The sequence below is a fragment of the Rissa tridactyla genome, chromosome 14 (genome assembly GCF_028500815.1).
Source record: "Rissa tridactyla isolate bRisTri1 chromosome 14, bRisTri1.patW.cur.20221130, whole genome shotgun sequence".
Taxonomy (NCBI): domain Eukaryota; kingdom Metazoa; phylum Chordata; class Aves; order Charadriiformes; family Laridae; genus Rissa; species Rissa tridactyla.
In genome coordinates, this window is record NC_071479.1 from 14,955,819 (window position 1) to 14,973,510 (window position 17,692).

The 17,692-nt window shown below is 52.6% G+C and overlaps 1 protein-coding gene across 1 annotated transcript; it reads left to right on the forward strand.

Moving 5' to 3' along the window:
* Nucleotides 1-405: 405 nt before the first annotated feature.
* Nucleotides 406-17,404, forward strand: LOC128917660 (adenylate cyclase type 10-like; the record flags this gene model as incomplete). The annotated part of the gene is made up of 8 exons (XM_054221008.1): nucleotides 406-439; nucleotides 12,009-12,146; nucleotides 12,437-12,541; nucleotides 13,427-13,458; nucleotides 16,200-16,229; nucleotides 16,343-16,464; nucleotides 17,056-17,132; nucleotides 17,223-17,404. Coding segments are annotated over exons 1-8 (720 nt in total), but the record flags the coding sequence as incomplete, so codon positions are not given.
* Nucleotides 17,405-17,692: the final 288 nt, after the last annotated feature.

The window sequence follows — 17,692 nt, forward strand, 5'->3', positions numbered from 1 at the left end:
CAAAATTACAAGGCCCTGTTTCAACAAATCTTGTACCCAGCCAGCCAGTCCCCAAGAATTAAACAATTGCTCCAACCACGAATGACCCTGAGTGAGCTTATGCATATTGTGCTGTAACTGGGCTAAGTGGTCATGAATGGAGCGTGAGCGATCAGACAAATTCATACAACACATCCCTTCAAAATCCTCACAACCATGGCCTTGTGCTAACAAAAAATCAATAGCAGCACGATTCTGCAGCACAGCATGTCGTATACTCTCAGCATCTGTTAATAAAGCAGAAATCATCTCAGAAGTCAGGTTAAACTGTTTTATACTCCAACAGGCTAGCTTTTCTAGATCCGTTAAAGCCTTGGCTGCAGCCACACCTGGAGCTAACAAGCCTGCAAAAATTTTTGACGGGCGATGCCAAAACTCGATGCGGTCACTGCACTCAGGGGTAAAATCGGTAATCGTTCGTCGCGATCGCCGTGACTGGTTCCTAAGACTAATAAGACTAATCCTGTCAGGAGCAAACAAGGTAAGTCCGCCTAAATAACACGGTCCTCCTACTGAACGACTAGGGATGCCTCCCCAAGCTCGGTCACCACATATCAAAAAATACCCAGGTGGAAGTAGCTTAGGAAAAGATGCATTATTCCAAATCCCTCCATACGACAGTCCTAGGTCAGCACCTCCGTTTTGACAATAATTACTCTTAATAAATGAAACAGTGGGAGTAACATTTTGCATACCAGTGAGAGCACCTGTCATATTAAACCCATAACCTCTATATAATACTGGATTTTGCCCTCCCAATTCGATACATCCTAAGCTAAAGTTGCCAATATGCCTGCCAGTATTATTTCCAGCATGATGTCCCACTGCTGGAAGTGACCCCAAAAGATCCAATTCCTGCAAAGGGAGAGGAAATGATCGGTTTAAATGATTAATGAGATGACCTTGAAATAGGGGTCCTACTCCTTCTGGACACCAATAGCTGTCTGCAGATCCTCACAACAGGTTACAAGTGACGTTAACCTGCTCTGATTCTAACAGCAAACTATTTGTTAAATTGACTTGGGATACATAGCCTTCAAAATCCTCCAATCGCAGGAATGGAAAACCAATCAAACATGTTCGGAAAGGATCTGATGGAGTGGCCATGGATAAGCAAAAGGCCGAGTTGCCTGTCTGATTTGCCCATGTTACCCATACGTTCTGCCTAGGGGATATGTTTGTAATACCTTCCACTCCCGGTCCCACTAAACCAATAATCATTATCCCAATTATCCAACCCATGTTGCCGTTATGGTTTTCCCTTTTGCTTCCAACCAAATCGCCTTGCACACTTTTTCTTCGTTTTCTCCCACTCTTCCGGTTTTACCTTCCAAATGCGGGGTATTAAAACATCTTTGCTACACTTGACTACTAAAGGATCATAGTTATCCTGATACTTCCAAATTGCTCTCACACAACAATGTGTTTCCCAAGCTAACCGACGATTATGATTCTCGTCGACGTCATGCCCTGTTAAAATGGCTATACGAACAGCCTGTTGTATCCTTGCATACTGAACTTCCAGGCAAGCCGAACACCAAAACCCTGCTAATCCGGCACGTTGATAGAGCTGCTTCTTGCACTCGTTACACTCGCAAAGAACGCACGGTTCACACCCTCTACAAGCTGGACATATGACAGTTGCCAAGCCTGCGAGAGCCAGAGTGGTGAGTTCACGTGGTCATATCACCGTCTCGCGTTCCACTCTCTTGCATTTTAGGTTCCCTCCACGGCTTAATCCAACGTGCTGGTACCCATCTTGGACCTTGATCTGTCAAAACACAAGCATATCTGCGACCAATCATTTTTATCTCCACTGGACCCTTCCATTGCCCTGATTGCCAGTCCTTATACTGTACCCGTCCTGGTGTGGTTGCTTGCAAACCAGACCGTAATGACATGTGATGAATCACTATTGGAGGTGAGTCACGTTCTCCAGTTAACCGCAAACAGTTCAATACATCTAAAGCTTTTGCAAGGCGTTCTGCAGAAGAAGAGGTAATTTCTCCCCCTTTCTGTTTTTGCAAAAGCGCCTTCAGCGTAGTGTGTGCACGCTCGACTATGGCCTGTCCCGTGGGAGAATGAGGAATTCCAGTATGTTTACGTATACCCCATAGAGTACAGAATTTAGCAAATCGTTGAGAAACATAGGCAGGTCCGTTATTGGTTTTAATTTCCTGGGGTACCCCCAAAACTGCTATAGCTGCACACATATGCTTAATAACATGTTTGGCCATTTCTCCAGTTTGTGCTGTGGCCCAGATGGCGTGCGAATAGGTGTCAATGCTTACATGGACATATTTGAGCCCTCCAAACTCAGGAACATGGGTAACATCCGTTTGCCATAATTGCAAGGAATGCAACCCACGTGGGTTCACGCCTAGGCCAAGCCCAAAACCAGTTCCTTGGCAATCCGGACAGGATTGCACAATACCACATGTCTCAGAAATAGGTAAATTAAACTGCCTTGCTAATACTCTAGCCGATTGATGAAAAAATTCATGAGACACTCGAGCTTGTTCAAATAAGTCGGTTTGACGGTTCTCCCAGGTTGCTGCAACCAAATGGTCAGCACGATTATTACCAATGGCCAGGCCATAATCAGGCTGATGGCTACGTATGTGCACTATAAAATAAGGATACGTTCTCTGATTTAACAAATGTAACAATTGTAACAATAACTGATATAAGACAGAATTTCGAAGAGATCGAAGCATCGATCGTTCCAGTCTCATAACAGTACCGACCACATACATAGAATCTGAAACAACATTAATCGGTTCATTCTGCCAGTTTTGAAAAGCCCACACCACTGCCCGTAGTTCTAAAGTCTGTAAAGAATCTTGTAAAACACCATTTAGTACTTTGGAGTGCCATTGTCCGTTAAGGCACCAGGTAACCACCGCCCTTTTTGATTTCTTTCCGGCATCTGTAAATACCGTGAGTCCAGACACCGGAGAATTCGAACGTCGTGGAGTCTCTTCAAAAGTTTGATTTCGAATTAATGGCAAAAATTTCATTAGTGGGTAGGCATTAGTTATCTGTCTGGAAAAATCCGTTAATGCATATTGTAAAACCTCTGAGGAAGAGAGAAGCCAATCCAGATAACTCTGGGTAATTGGAACGTATATAACCTCTGGCTCATGTCCAGTTAAGTCAACGATACGACATCTGCCCTTTATAATAAGGTTTGCAAACATTTATATACGAGTGCAGACAGTATTCTTAGGTTGGTAAGATAGAAAACCCCATTCTATTATAGACACCGTACAATTGACCTGTTGTACTAACAAACCTATCAAATGTTCTCTGCCAGACCCAGAATTTATCACAATCAATTGTAGGGGAACTCCTGTTAAGCGTTGCACGCACCCAGTCATGATTTTTTGAACAATGAAATCTAAAGCCTTTTCTTGAGTTGGTGAGAGTTGCCGACAAATTTCAGCCTGTGTAGAGGTGCCTAGCAATGCCATCAGAGGAGCCAGGTCATCATTGGTGATACCGGATACGGATCGCACCCATTGAATATCTCCTATTAATTTCTGTACGTCCATTAAAGTTTTAATTTTGGTCGTTAGCTGAATCTTTTGAGGCTTAACAGTACTTTGAGTAATAATCCAACCCAAATAGTGCCATGGTGCATTCTTTTGTACCTTTTCAGGAGCAATTTTCAGACCCTTTTGCTCTATGGTTTCAGTTAACTCCTTCAAGGTTGCTTCAACATCCAAATTTGGGCCTGCCACTAAAATATCGTCCATATAATGATATACAAGCAAAAATGGATTATTTTCCCTAAACGGACGTAAGGCCCAGGCCACAAACATTCGACACAAGGTGGGAGAATTCTTCATTCCTTGTGGCAGAACAACCCAATGATACCGCTTAGCTGGTTCTTTCTTATTTGTTGATGGCACGGAAGAGGCAAATTTTTCTGCATCTTCCGGATGCAACGGTATAGTAAAGAAACAGTCTTTTAAATCTACAATAAACAAGTTCCATTCTTTTGGTATCATCGCAGGTGATAGTAAACCTGGCTGTAATGCCCCCATATCCTGCATTACCGCATTAATGGCTCGGAGATCATGTAATAGGCGCCATTTTCCTGATTTTTTTTTGGAATAGTAAAAATAGGGGTATTCCAAGGGCTCGTTGAGGGTACAATATGACCTGCCTCCAACTGTTCCTGTACTAACATTTGAACAATATGCAGCCGATCCTCTTTTAGCGGCCACTGGTCCACCCACACAGGACTTGTAGTGGTCCAGGTGAGCTTCAATGTTGGCTGCTCGACCGTGACCGCTCCTAAAAAGGCGATGTCACAAGTCGAGCCCCAAGCTGAGAAAGCACATCTCTACCTATCAAGGTGACAGGTAGCTGCATCACGTATGTCTTGACTGAGACTACGGTTCCATCCATAAATGTAAAAGAAACTAAAGTTTGGCTGATCATTGTCCTTTGTGGACCCCCTACCCCGACTACACTCGTCGCAGCAGGAACAAGGGGCCACGCTGATGGCCAGCTAGAAATAGGCACAATCGTAACATCAGCACCTGTGTCTATCAACATAGTCAGGGTAATAGACGATCCTGAAGGATGCGTCACAACCACCTTTTCTTCAGGCTTGCCTCGTGCAATATCAATAGCTAACAAGACGTCAGGAGACCCTGTTGAGCCAAAACCTCCGGCACCCCTCTGTTTTGGCAGCGACCTCGGGACCATTAATCGAAATAATATCAATTGTGCAATTTTTGACCCCTGAGGAATGGTAATCGGGGGGGTCAGCGTATATACCATAATCTTTATAATCCCTGTATAATCAGTGTTAATAAGGCTCGATACAATAAAAATGCCCTGACGGGACACGGAGGAGCGCCCAATTAACAGAGCACTCAGTCCATGGCCCAGCAGTCCTCGTTGATCTGAATCAATTAGAGTGACCGCCGTTGTGACTAAAGTGGTATCTACTGCTGTTGCCAGGTCCATTCCCATGCTTCCTGCAGTGGCGCTGGCGCAACGGTCCAGGCACCCTATACCGCCTCCTGTACTTGTGTCATAGTGCGAGGAGGACGCATCGCGCTTGGTACCCGGTTTCCCGATCGCCTACACTCCGCAGAATGATGGGTGGCGCTTCGACAATTCACACACCATCTACCTCCACTCTGACGTGGGGAGCTTACTTGCCCGCTCGCTTGTCCCTTACTTGCGTTTCTGCACTCTTTACGAAAATGACCTGATTTTCCGCAATTATAACATTTCTTATCATTATTATTACATTTTCCTTTTGATTGCTGTTGCACCAACGGACGTACCGCCGCTCCAACAGCAGCAGCCATAACGGTAGCCTGTTCTTGGGAAAGCACCCGTTCTGCTGTTTCCAGCAGCTGAGCAGTGGTACTGCCTCGAGGTAGGGTACTAAGAGCTTTCTTGGTTTTATCGTTCGCATTATCAAAAGCAAGTAAGTCTAAAAACTTAGCTTTCATGGTCTCATCAAGGTCAGGGTGAGCAGAAATAGCTGCATGCAATCTATCAACAAACCCAGAATAAGGCTCCGTAGGTCCTCGGCGAACATTTGTAAAAGCAGGAGGGTTTTTTTCCCCTCTAATCCCCAACAAAGCCCTGTGAGCTAGCTGTTGACTGAGTTGCAAAACCTCCACAGCAAAATTAGCTTGCCAGTCAGTTCGAACGTAAGGTCCCGTCCCCATTAACATCTGTGTCTGTACCCCATACAAAGGATCACCTTGAGGACGCCGGGTGGCAGCAGCCTGATCACATAGGTTCTGCCACACACTGAAAAACTGCAACTGCTGAGAAGGGGTGAGCAACATTTGAGAAATCTGCTTTGAATCATGTGGTGTGAGTAAATTTGCAGTAAATAAATGCTCCACTATAGCCCTAGTATAGGGAGAGCCTAGTCCATATTAACTAACAGCCTGTTTCGCCTCCTTTAACAATTTCCAATCAAACGGTTCCCAATCCTTTCCACCCCCAGCATTAGCAAACACCGGAAACGCCATAGGCTCAAGAAACACGCCCTCAATTGCCGCGTCTCTAATTTCTCCCCTCCATCGGTTTTTCAATCCTTCCTCCCCTCCTACCGCTCCCCCATGCCCCTCAAATCCCGACAATGGCGGCCACGACAAGGCATGATGAGGCAGTGGCAAAGGAGCAGGGTAAGCTGGAGGAGCTCGTGAACTGGATTGATCGTCTAGACGAGCTTCCAACGCTTCCAACTTTTTTAACAACTCCCAGAATTGAAGGTCTGTCAGTCCACCAGGTGGTACTCTAGTGCTGCTGCCAGGTGATGGCGGAGTAGAGGGCGGCAGAGGAGGGTACGGCGTTGGCTGATCCCTGGAATCCTCAGGGCGGTCTCCTTCGGTACTTTCGACAACAGTGTCTTTGGGAGGGGGAGGAGGAAACGTAGTTTCTTCCTCTTTTCCACTTTCATAAACAGGCGTCTCAAGAGGGTCTGTAGCGGGAGTAGGCTGGCTCGGGGCAGTAACGGCATGACTCACTACATTCCCCTGTGTTATTCTGCAGCCCCGGGGTTGAGGGACGACAGCTTCTGGCGATCCCCCAAAAGAAAGGCTCGTGGGGGAAACATCCTTAACTCTGGGTGTTAATGCTGCAAAGGCAGAGGTGGCCGCAGCACGTTCTGCCTGCATTGTTTTCAAAGTCTCTGATACTAACCTCCACACGGTGGAGAGTTTCTGTGCCTCCTTGGATCCTTTACTTACTTCATCCCACAACACCGCTCCTATTTTAGCCCACGTATCTTGAGCAAAAGCGGCAGCAACAGTGGGGATAAGTCCTTTATCCCGCGCCCATGCTAAGAGCGCCTTCAAGGTAGGCGTATCATACTTCAGTCCTCTCGTAGAGAGTATATGTTGGAGGAGCTTAACTACCGCCTCTTCTTCTTTGGAGTGCATAGACCACATCTCCTCCCCGGCCGCTCGCTTGGCCAGAGTGAGATTCCCTAACTTGATGCGCTAGCGTCTTCCCGAGTGCCGGGGCAGCACTCACCTATCGACCGGCTTCTTCTGCCCCTTCCGTCCGTTGGTTGCTCATCGGGTATTCGCTGATCCCAACACCGATTTGAGGGTCCCTGTTCGGGCGCCACTTGTCGACGCAGAAGGCTCGGACAGTAACACCACGACCAATATGATCAGGTTAATGCCACTTTATTGCACAGATAGCTCAGTTATTATAGACATTCTGATTCCGCATCACGCGCCGACAATTTGCTGATTGGTTGCATGAGCTGTACATGCAGTAAGCAACGTATTATAATTGCCTTAAAACATCTGTCCACGCGAACAATCACCCCTCCTATATCCTGGGCGAAGTTCTGCATTTTGCACGCTGAGTTCAGCACACTTTCTCCTATCTTGTTTGTCTCAGCATTTCTAACACCGCTACAATGTTTTCACATAACCTTCAAACTTACAAGGCCTACACAGTTGTTAACAATTCTTCGGTGCTTGGAGTGTTCACAGGATGACCCCTTTGTACTAAAAATCCTCCCACACGTTGGGACCTCCCCAGTTAGCCATGACTTCAGGTAGATCACGGAAAGTGGCTTGGCGAGCACGTCTGCCAGCTCTTTCAGCACTCTTGGATGTAACCCATCCGGTCCCATAGACTTGTGCGCATCCAAGCGGCGTAGCAGGTCGTAGATCACTTCCTCTTTCATTGCGATGGCCTCGTGCAGCTTCCCCTCCCTGTCTCCCAGCTCACGAGGCTGGGTGCCCAGGGAACAGTTAGTTCCACTGCTAAAGACTGAGGCAAAGTACGCATTGAGCACCTCAGCCTTTTCCTCAGCCTTTGTGACTATGTTTCCCTCTGCATCCAGTAAGGGAGGGAGATTTTCCCTAATCCTCCCTTCGTTGTTAATGAATTTATAGAAACATTTTTTGTTATCCTTAACAGCTGTAGCGAGGTTGAGCTCGAGCTGCGCTTTGGCTCTCCTAATTTTCTCCCTGCATAGCTTCGCTATATCCTTACAGTCTTCATGAGAGACCTGCCCCCTCTTCCAGAGGTCATAGACTCTCCTTTTGTTCTTGAGGTCCAGCCAAAGGTCCCTATTTAGCCAGGCCCGTCTCCTTCCCCGCCTACTTGTTTTTCGGCACACAGGGACAGCCTCCTCCTGTGCCTTTAAGACTTCTCTCTTGAAGTACGTCCGGCCTTCCTGGGCTCCTATATCCTTCAGGGCAGCCTCCCAAGGGACTTTGTCCAGCAGTCTTCTGAACAGGTCAAAATTTGCCCTCCGGAAGTCTAAGGTGGCAGTTTTACTAACCCCTCGCCTTGTTTCCTCAAGAATGAGAAACTCAATCATCTCACGATCACTGTGCCCTAGACGGCCACCAACCTTTACTTCCCCTACAAGTTCTTCCCTCTTCACAAGAAGCAGGTCCAGGAGGGCACCTTCCCTGGTGGGCTCACTTACCAGCTGTGTGAGGAAGTTATCTTCCACACATTCCGGGAGCCTCCCGGATTGTTCCCTCTCAGCTGTGCTGTATTGCCAGCAGATATCCGGGAGGTCAAAGTCCCCCACAAGAACAACGGCAAGTGATCGCGAGATTTCCCCCAGCTGCTTATAGAAAGCTTCGTCCGCCTCACTGCTTTGGTTGGGAGGTCTATAGCAGACTCGCACAGCGATAGCAGCTTTATCGGCCCTTAACCTAATCCAAACGCTCTCCACCCCGTCATCACTATACTCGATTTCTGAGCTCTCGTAGCATTCTCTAATATACAGGGCCACTCCTCCACCTCTCCTTTCCTGTCTGTCCCTCCTGAAGAGCTTGTAGCCATCGATTGTGGCACTCCAGTCATGTGAGGCATCCCACCACGTTTCTGTGATAGCCACTGTGTCATAGTTTCCCTGGTGCATCATGGCTTCAAGCTCCCCCTGTTTGTTGCGCATACTGCGTGCATTGGTATAGATGCACTTCAGATGTGCTAATGACTCCAGCACCTTTTTGTGAGTGTGGGCCCCATTTCCCACCAGACCCCTTTCAGGTGCTTCCATGATTTCTAAGCGTCTATCCCTTCTCTCCAATGAAATGTCAGAGTGAGAGTCCTCGCTAGCCCACCATCCTTCAAGCCCTGGCATGCCTCCCTTGGATTTATTCCTGACAGGCCCAGTTGTCTCCCCTTCCCCCCTCATATCTAGTTTAAAGCCCTGTCAATGAGCCTTGCTAACTCCTGCCCCAAAATTCTTTTCCCCTTCTGGGACAGGTGCGTCCCACCTGCCACCAGCAGGCCAGGTGACTCATATAGCAGCCTGTGATCAAAAAACCCAAAGCCCTGCCAATAACACCAGTCCCGGAGCCGCGGGTTGACCTGTTGCCTCTTCCTGTTAATTTCCTCATTCATGATTGCCACTGAAGGGATAGAGGAGAATACAACTTGTGTTCCTGACCCCTTAAGCCGTCGCCCCAAGGCTCTAAAATCTCTTTTAATCGATTTTGGGCTCCTCCTACCCACTTCGTCACTACCCACCTGAAATACTAAGAGGGGGTAGTAGTCAGAGGAGTTTACTAGGGCCGGAAGTTTGCCTAACGCATCCCTGACCCGTGCCCCAGGGAGGCAGCAGACTTCCCTGTGAAGTGGGTCTGGACGGCATATTGGCCCCTCCGCCCCCCTCAATAGAGAGTCACCCACCACAATGACCCGTCTGCTTTTCCTTTTGGAGCCAGCTGTGATGCTGGGTCCATGGCGACTTGGTCTTTCTGACGTTCCTGGCCTGGGTGTATCATCCTCCTCTCCAACAGCCAGTTCCTCCTGCAGGACTCCATGCCTGTTCTGCAAAGGTAACTGGGAAGGTGGGAGGGGCCGGGAGGGCATTCTCCTGCTTCCCCGCGCAGGGACCGGTTTCCATTCCCCCTCGTCTCTGCGATCCCCTCCTATTGCCTGGTGACGAGAGGGGAGGGGGTCCTCTGACTTGTGTGGGGCCTCACCCTCTTCCCTTTCTCTCAGGGAGCGGGTCCACCAGTCACTCTCCCTCTCGCATTCTCTCATACTCCTCAACCTCTCCACTTCTTCCTTCAGCTCAGCCACCAGAATGAGCAGATCATTTACCTGTTCACATCTGACACAAGTGTTGTCTCTGCTGCCCTCCATGGCGAGTGCCAGGCTCCGGCACTCTTTGCAGCCAGAGGCCTGGCTGCCCATATGTTTGCGTGGGGCCTCTGTCTGGGTGCCCACAGTTTTTTTAACAGCAGCCTTCGACCGGGTAGCAACCACGGCTGGATCTCTAGACACAAGCGAGACCTTGTGACTCGACGGTCAGTTTGGGGGAGCACTGGTTGCTCGCTCTCTGCAGGGACTAGTCCTTGCTCTGGGCAAGGCATCTCGGTCGTATTTAAAGCACCCGTTGCATGTTTATTTTATTAATTGGTGCTTATTTGCATAAATTAACATGGCATTTGGGAGGGAACATGGAGGGTTTGATTAGTTGAAGGAAGGAAATGGAAAGAAAGGCATCTTGTCTCTCCCAACAGTATAAAAAAGGCTGATTTTTTTGTTTCCGAGCCACCAGATTTTGATAACTTTGTTTAATTTTTGCTGAATATTCATGTCCAGTGGAAAGAAAAATAATCTATATTTTGGTTCTGTTTTTCTCTTGAAAGGACCAATCCTCAGGTCTGGGCCTCGATAAACTCCTGTCCCCAAAGCAGAAGGCGTGTGGGAACGTTCTCCTTGGGCTTCTCAAGGCTTGTATTTTTCAAAATAAACCTCAAAGGAACGTTTTTATCTAGCCCTTAACGATTCCAAAGGGAAACCGGCTGCCTTCCAGAAACCAAGACGGGCCTCCCAGTAAGGCTGGAGTCAGCGGCAGCCCTGCCAGCTGGGAGGACTGGGAGTTTTTCAGCAGAAAACCTGGAGGCTGTTTCCTTTTCAACAAAGAAAAAGAAGTGGGATGTTGCAGCACTGAGTGATTTTTTAAATTCCATAGAAAGGGATGAGTTTTGAGCAGTTTGGCTCTGGAGGCGGGGTGGGAAAGCGAGTGCCGAGAGAATGTGGCCCATGTTCTCCGGCGCCAGGACGGCTCGCAGATGCTCCAGGCCGCTCTGGCCGGTGGCAAAGGCCTGCTGGGGCGAGACGGCGGTGGCCGGGATGGCCAGGTACTGCCGGCTCTGCCACCCCCACCATTCCCCCTCCGCCCACCTCGTCTCTCCCTGTCTCTCCGTCCCCCGGCCCACATGGCGGAGGAGCAGGCGAGGGGGGAAGTGCGGGTTATGCTGAGTTCCCCCCAAAAGAGGTGGGTCACAGCCCCAAAATGTCTGGAAGTTGGGCGGGGGTCGCAGTGTTTAAAAAACGTTCAAACCTGTAACTCTGGGTGTGAGGCACTGAAATAGAGAACAAGCTCTTCTTTTGATAGCTATTGAAAAATAATATTAATTTCTGTATCTAGAAGGAGACGAAAATAAAAAGCTCTCTCTCTAAGGATGAAATTATTTCATGGTATGAAATTATTTCGTGGTATGAAATAATGCTGTGGGCCAGCCTGGGTCAAGTGCCTCAAGTCCTCATTTCTACACCTGGGAAGGCTTAAAAGCACCGAGACCGCTAATCCCCCATAGGCTAGCTGGCTATGAAGTACATATTTTCCCAAATTCAGACAAGAGAGTTCTAGAAGTGCAGTTTTCCCCAGCATTACAAGAGAAGTTAGTGCTGTGTCGCTCACAGCAGGACACCGGGTAATGGCGGTGACAGACGGAAGATGTCACTGCGAGCCGATTGTGATGCGTGAGGTGAGTTGCCGGGCAAGCGATGACCTGCAGAGGAGGCCGCCGCCTGGTGACTGTGACCACCCCGGGAAGGCGGAGGGCTAGTCGCCCCGCACAGAGGCCCCGGGCCCAGTGTGCAGCTTGCACTGTGCAGTGAGGTCCTCGTCCTCCTCCCGGCTGGGCACGGCCGTCTTCTCCTGAGGTACCCCGTGTGCCGCAGGGCGCTGACGATGGCTTCTGCCTGGGAGAGGAATCGTCACTACGGGGACCTGCAGAAAGCAGTCGCTTTCCTCCCCTCGCTCCTTGCTGATAGCTCCCTCAGGAGCAACGACACCGCTCAGAGTGTCCACGGAGTGCTGCTCTTTGCGGATATCTCAGGTGGGGGGAGCAGGGAGGAGCAGCCACGGACATGAGCCATGTGGGGACACAGCAGGCCCTTTGGAGCCCCTCAGACAGAGTGGTCATCTTGTCACTGCTGAGGTCTTCTGTTGGGACGCCCACAGAGAGCGGGATGGGTGACCTTGGGCGGTCCATCATGGCTGCCACCAGTGCGGAGCTGGCACGGGAAGGTGTCCCCTACAGGCTCTCGGGCCGGGCATCGTGGAAACAGCTGCCAGGTCTTTTGGCCCACATGGGCATTTCCTGATTTCTGGATGTCCCTGTTCCAGGTTTCACTGCGTTGACCGAGAAATTCGTGCAGAGGAGCGGCGTGGACAGAGGCACTGATGAGCTGGCGCAAACGCTCAATGAGTACCTGTGCGACATTTTGGAGGGTAGGAGCCGTGCTGCAGGACTGTGTGGCATCGGGCCGTGATGGTGGAGGGTGGAGGCAGCCTGGTCCTGCCTCCTTGGAAGGGCTGGGGCTTTCTGTGAGGAACAGTGAGCGCAGCCAGGGTCTGCTGGCGGGTCAGCACCAGCACGGGTCCTTTCTGCTCCCCGCTGCGGCCGAGGAGGCACCCACTTTCTCAGCAGCCACCTCAGTGCCTCTGGCGTGAACAGCCGTCTCAGTGCTGCGTCAGGGCCCAGAGCAGGCTGAGGGCATCCAGCAAGTGCTCCAGGGTCTGGAGCGTCTGTGCTATGAGGAAAGTCTGAGAGAGCTGGGCCTGGTTTGCCTGGAGAACAGAAGGCTTGCGGGGGGGACCTTAGAAACGTGCCTACAACCTGAAGAGAGGGTGCAAAGAGGACAGAGCCAGGTTCTCCCCAGTGGTGCCCAGAGTGGAACAGGAGGTTCCCTCTGTGCATCAGGAAACACTTTTCGACTGTGAGGGTGACTTAGCACTGGCAGAGGTTGCCCAGGGAGCTTGTGAAGTCTCCCTCCTTAGAGCTATTCTGAAACCATCAGCCACCGTCCTGGTCAGCTGGCTCTGTGCAGCCGGGCTTGAGCAGCGGGGTTGGACCAGATGGACCCCAGAGGTACCTTCCAGCCTTCACCTTTCTGAGGTCTGGTGGCATCTGGAGGCCCTGCCTCCCTGCCTGCTGTGCGGGTACAAGGGCTGTGACCACCATGAGCCTGGGAGAGAGGCCGGAGCGGTGCTTTCCTGAGCTGTGCCCCACAGTGCACCCTTGCCCCGGTGCTCCCCTCAGGCAGAGGGCCTTGCTCGGTGGCTTCTGGAAGAAGGTGTCCACATGACTCTGCCTTTTCTTCCCTCTGTCCACAGAGTTCCTGATTTTTGGAGGAGACATCTTGAAGTTTGCTGGTAGGTTCTTGGGACGATGACCTCGGGCACTGAGCTGTAACATTTAACTCCTGTGGCGGCCGTTTGCTCTGCGCTCCTTCTCAAGAGGCTCTGTGCAGCGCCTTGAGCCAGCTCTTTGGCCACGCACGCACCCCTCCAGCAGTGCCCTCTCTCCAGTGCTGCAGCTGCAGAGGAGCGCTCGGGACAGGGGGTGTCACCGCTGCCAGCCGTCTGCTGCTGTGGCTGGCCCGGGATAGGAGAGGTGTCCCGGTGCCCAGGACATGGTCCTCCAGGACGATGGCCTCCCACAAGCCCATCTTCCTCTGCACAGCAGCTGGTTTCTGCTGTCTCTGCAGAACCAGACCGTAGGTCGGGGAGAGTCAGGTCTCGGCAGAGCCTTTACTTTCCCTCCCTTTCCCCAGGAGATGCTGTGCTGGTGCTGTGGAGAACACCACCCCAGGAGGTGGCCAGGACCATCAGCCTGGTGCTGCACTGTAGCCAGCAGATCCAGAAGAAGTACGGAAGGCGTGACACAGATGTGGGGCAGAAGATCCAACTGAAGATAGGTACGGGCGCTGTGCCAGACGCAGCTGTGTGGCACTCTGCCATGCCACAGGGTGCTTCTGGTTTGCTGGGCTTCTGGGGCAGGCAGCTGGGGATGACGCCTGGCGCACTCAACACATTCTCAATGTCAACTCGGTTCGTCTATTTCTAGACGCCTGTTTTAGGGACTCGTGTCAGCGTCTCCCCCAGGAGGAGGGAGGATGCTCTACCCCTCCGTAATGCCCGTCTCCCCGCTGGGCTTCAGAGGAGCTTCTGAGCAGCCGAGATGCTGGGGGCTGTGGAGTTCCAAATGTTCCTGTGTCAGTTCTGCTTCTCCTTCTCCCCAGGGATCTCTGCAGGGACCATGAGCCTCCCGGTTTTCGGAGATGAGAGCTGGCAACACTTCTGCATTTTTGGCCCGTGCCTGGCTGAAGTTCGTGACGCCGAAGAGGTTGCGGGTGCAGGTGAAGTTGTCCTCTCAGCCACCTGCTGGGAGCTCTGTGAGCAGCACCGGCTGAGGACCAAGCATCTCGCAGGCACAAGAGCTGTGCAGGCAGGTGGATGGGACGGCCTCGAGAGCCATTCTGAGGGCCTGGGCCTGGCCATGAAGGAGGGAGGTGTCGGAAGGCTGAGGAGATGAATGTGGAGAGAGTTGTAGGTGGGAAAGCGGGCAGGCAGGGGAAGGTCTTGTCCTTCCATCTCAAGGGTAACCGTGGGCTGGGCTTTCTTGCTTTGAGGGGTCAGGAGGCGCTGGGAGGGTTTGAGCCCCAGCAGCAATGTCCTCTGTGGGCCATGGAGCTGTGGTTGCTTGGAGATGGGCATGCTTGGAGAATGGCTGTCCAGCTCCGGTGCTTCTGAGGAAGCACTGCTGTCCCATCCAGCCAGGTGGGCTACTTCTCCCCTTCTCTGGGCAGTGACGGTGGAGGGCAGGCTCTGTCCCCTGGGAGTCCTGGGGAGGCCAGTGGCAGTGCTTTCATTCTGTGTGTCTTCAGGTGATGGGCATGGATCCGATGCCTTGGTCCGAATGCCAAGACGCCTTACGCAAGCTCGTACAAGACCCAGTGAGACACCGCTCAAAAAGGGAAGGTGAGTGCCCACTTCCCCTTGCTCTGTGATTGTCCCGAAAGGTGGGGCTTTGCTGCTTCAGGGGCCAGAGAGGAACCACCTCCTCCCTCTTCCCTCTGTCCGTTAGCACTCAGGCTGTTGGGCCTCCCAGGGCGGTGGCTGCTGCCGCCTCCTCCTTCCAGGGGAGAGCTCTGCCCTCAGCATCTGGAGGTGGCAACATGAGCAAGCGCAGAAGACTCTTTCTCCCCCGGTTCCAGGGCCAGGCCCTGCTTTGCAACGGCTCGTAGTCCCGTCCACCCAGCGACCACCTGCCTTTTCTCTCCTCAGGTGCCATGAGGCCTGCTCTTCTCTTGCCCAGTGACCTGAACGCCAAGGATGTGCTTAGGAAGTACATACCAGTCGCTGCTCTCGGGAAGGTACGGCAAGGCCACCGCTGCTGGGGGCTGCATTTTCGGAGGGCAGAAGAAGTGGTGCCTTGCAGAGATGGAGCTCTTATGGGAACAGACCAATCAAAGAAAATGCGCCCTGCGATGACAACGCAGGGAAACTGAGCCCGGGGGCACCGGTGCTGCACCATTGTCTGCGTTGTCCTCAGAGAGACATGGGTGGCAGGAGGAGGACTCCTGTCCCTCTGTCTTTTCCGTGGCTATGGTTCTGGGTGTGCCGTGGACACGATGGTGGGATAAAGGGGAGATTCCCCTGAAGTCCCTGGAGCATCCCTGAGGGTCTCCCCTCATGTCCGTACCGGTCCCCAGATGGCGTGTTAGCGGAGCAGCCTTCTCTCCTTTGTCATTTGTGTTATGACTCGGCGTCTGCCTGCCGCAGGCTGGGCGGCCTGCCCGCCCTTTTGCACTGAGAGGAGGATTTATCCCTTCCTCTGCTATTACCCGCTATCGCCAGCACGCCTGCTCTCCCTCGGTACTGGTGTGGGCAGTAAGAGCCCGGGAGAGCAGGCTGGTGAAGCCGTCGTGCTCTTGTCTTCCAGCTCGATGCAGGACTGCCCATGGACCTCCTCTCTGAGCTACGGCCAGTCACCTGCATCTTTGTCCAGCTGCAGCTTGCTGCAGGTACCAGCTCAGAGCATCTCAGCACCGTCCTCAAGGAGGCCAGCAGGGTGATGCTAGAAATCCTCTCTCCTCACAAGGGCCACATCAACAAAGTCCTCCTGTGTGATAAAGTGAGTGGGGGGGAACGGTGGCCTCCCCCAGCGCCAGAGGGTGGGCAGTGAGCGCGAGGGAGAGACTCCCTCTTAGGCGCTGTAGCAACATGTTCCACATCTGTCCTGGGCAGGGCTGCACGTTCCTCTGCGTGCTGGGACTCCCTGGAAACAAGCTGCCCTGCGAGAGCCTTCACGCCCTGCAGAGTGCTCTGGAGATCTTCAACTCGTGCTCCACCATGCTCAAGGAAACAGAGTGAGTGTGTGGCGGGGGTCGGCGGGGTGCATGCTGCCTGGGACGGCGCAAGGGGGCTTCCCAGAAAGAGATGTGCCTTCTAGCTTGCTCTCCCTTGTCCCTGGCAGGAAGGAGGCAGTGCCCTGCGAGGTGCAGGCAACCCCTGGGCTCAGCCCACGGCAGCCAGACGGAGTCCCTCCAAGCACACTCTGCTGGCCACCGTGCTGGAAAGAGCCCTCGTGAGGGCCAGAGGCCGCTGCGGCCAGAGGCAGGCCCTTCTGGGCCACTGCCCCATGAACGGGGATGGGGCCCAGCCACCTGATCCCAAGTGGCTGTCATCGCCAGGCGGTGACATGGCGGGCGCCTTCTTCCCTCTCTCTTTGCTCACAAGAGGGCTGTGGCCCTGCCCGTGCTCTGCCCCTGCCCCTTGTCCCTTGCAACCTGCAGATGTTGCACCCCTGAGCTCTCCACGTCCCCGAGACCCACGCTGGCAGGGCAGCACAGCCGGTGGCCCAGGCTGGCACCGAGGGGAGGTGTGGGAAGGGATGAAGCCAGGCGGGCAGGACTGCGCCTGGGGCGCTGCTCAAGCCCTGCTGTTTCTCTGTGTGCCAGGACAATGTCTGTGGCAGTTACCAGAGGGACGATGTTCTGCGGAGTCACTGGCCACCTGCTGAGACACGAATACACAGGTATTGGCCTGGAAGGGTGCCGCGGGGCTGGCGGCACGGGCCACACCGACGCATGCTCTCTCTCTCTAACGCGTGCTCTCCCTCTGGCAGTCCTTGGCCAGAAGGTGAACTTGGCTGCCCGGATGATGGTGCACTACCCTGGGCTGGTGTCCTGTGATGCAGTGACCTACGCCGCCTCCCGGCTGCCCGCTTCCTACTTCAAGGAGCTGCCGGAGAGAGAGATGAAAGGCCTCAGGCAGCCTGGCCCTGTCTATCAATACGTGGGGGTCACCGAGGAGAGGTGAGTGTCCTCTGAGACGGTCGGAAGCCCTGGCGTGGCAGGCTTTTTGCCCCTCTCCCCTGCTGTCTCCAGCTGCTGAGAGAGCAGGAGTGAAACCACAGGGATGGGGAAGGTTTGTCTGTCTTGGTAGACACAACCTGGCCTTGTGGGCTGGGTCTAAAGGGCTTTGGGCTGTGCTTTCCGGGCTGTGCTTGCTCCACCACGTGCCCTGGGAATGCTGACCCAAGGAGTTTTCTGTCCCAGCTGCTCCGAGCAGGAAGCTTTGGGCCAGTCTAGTCCC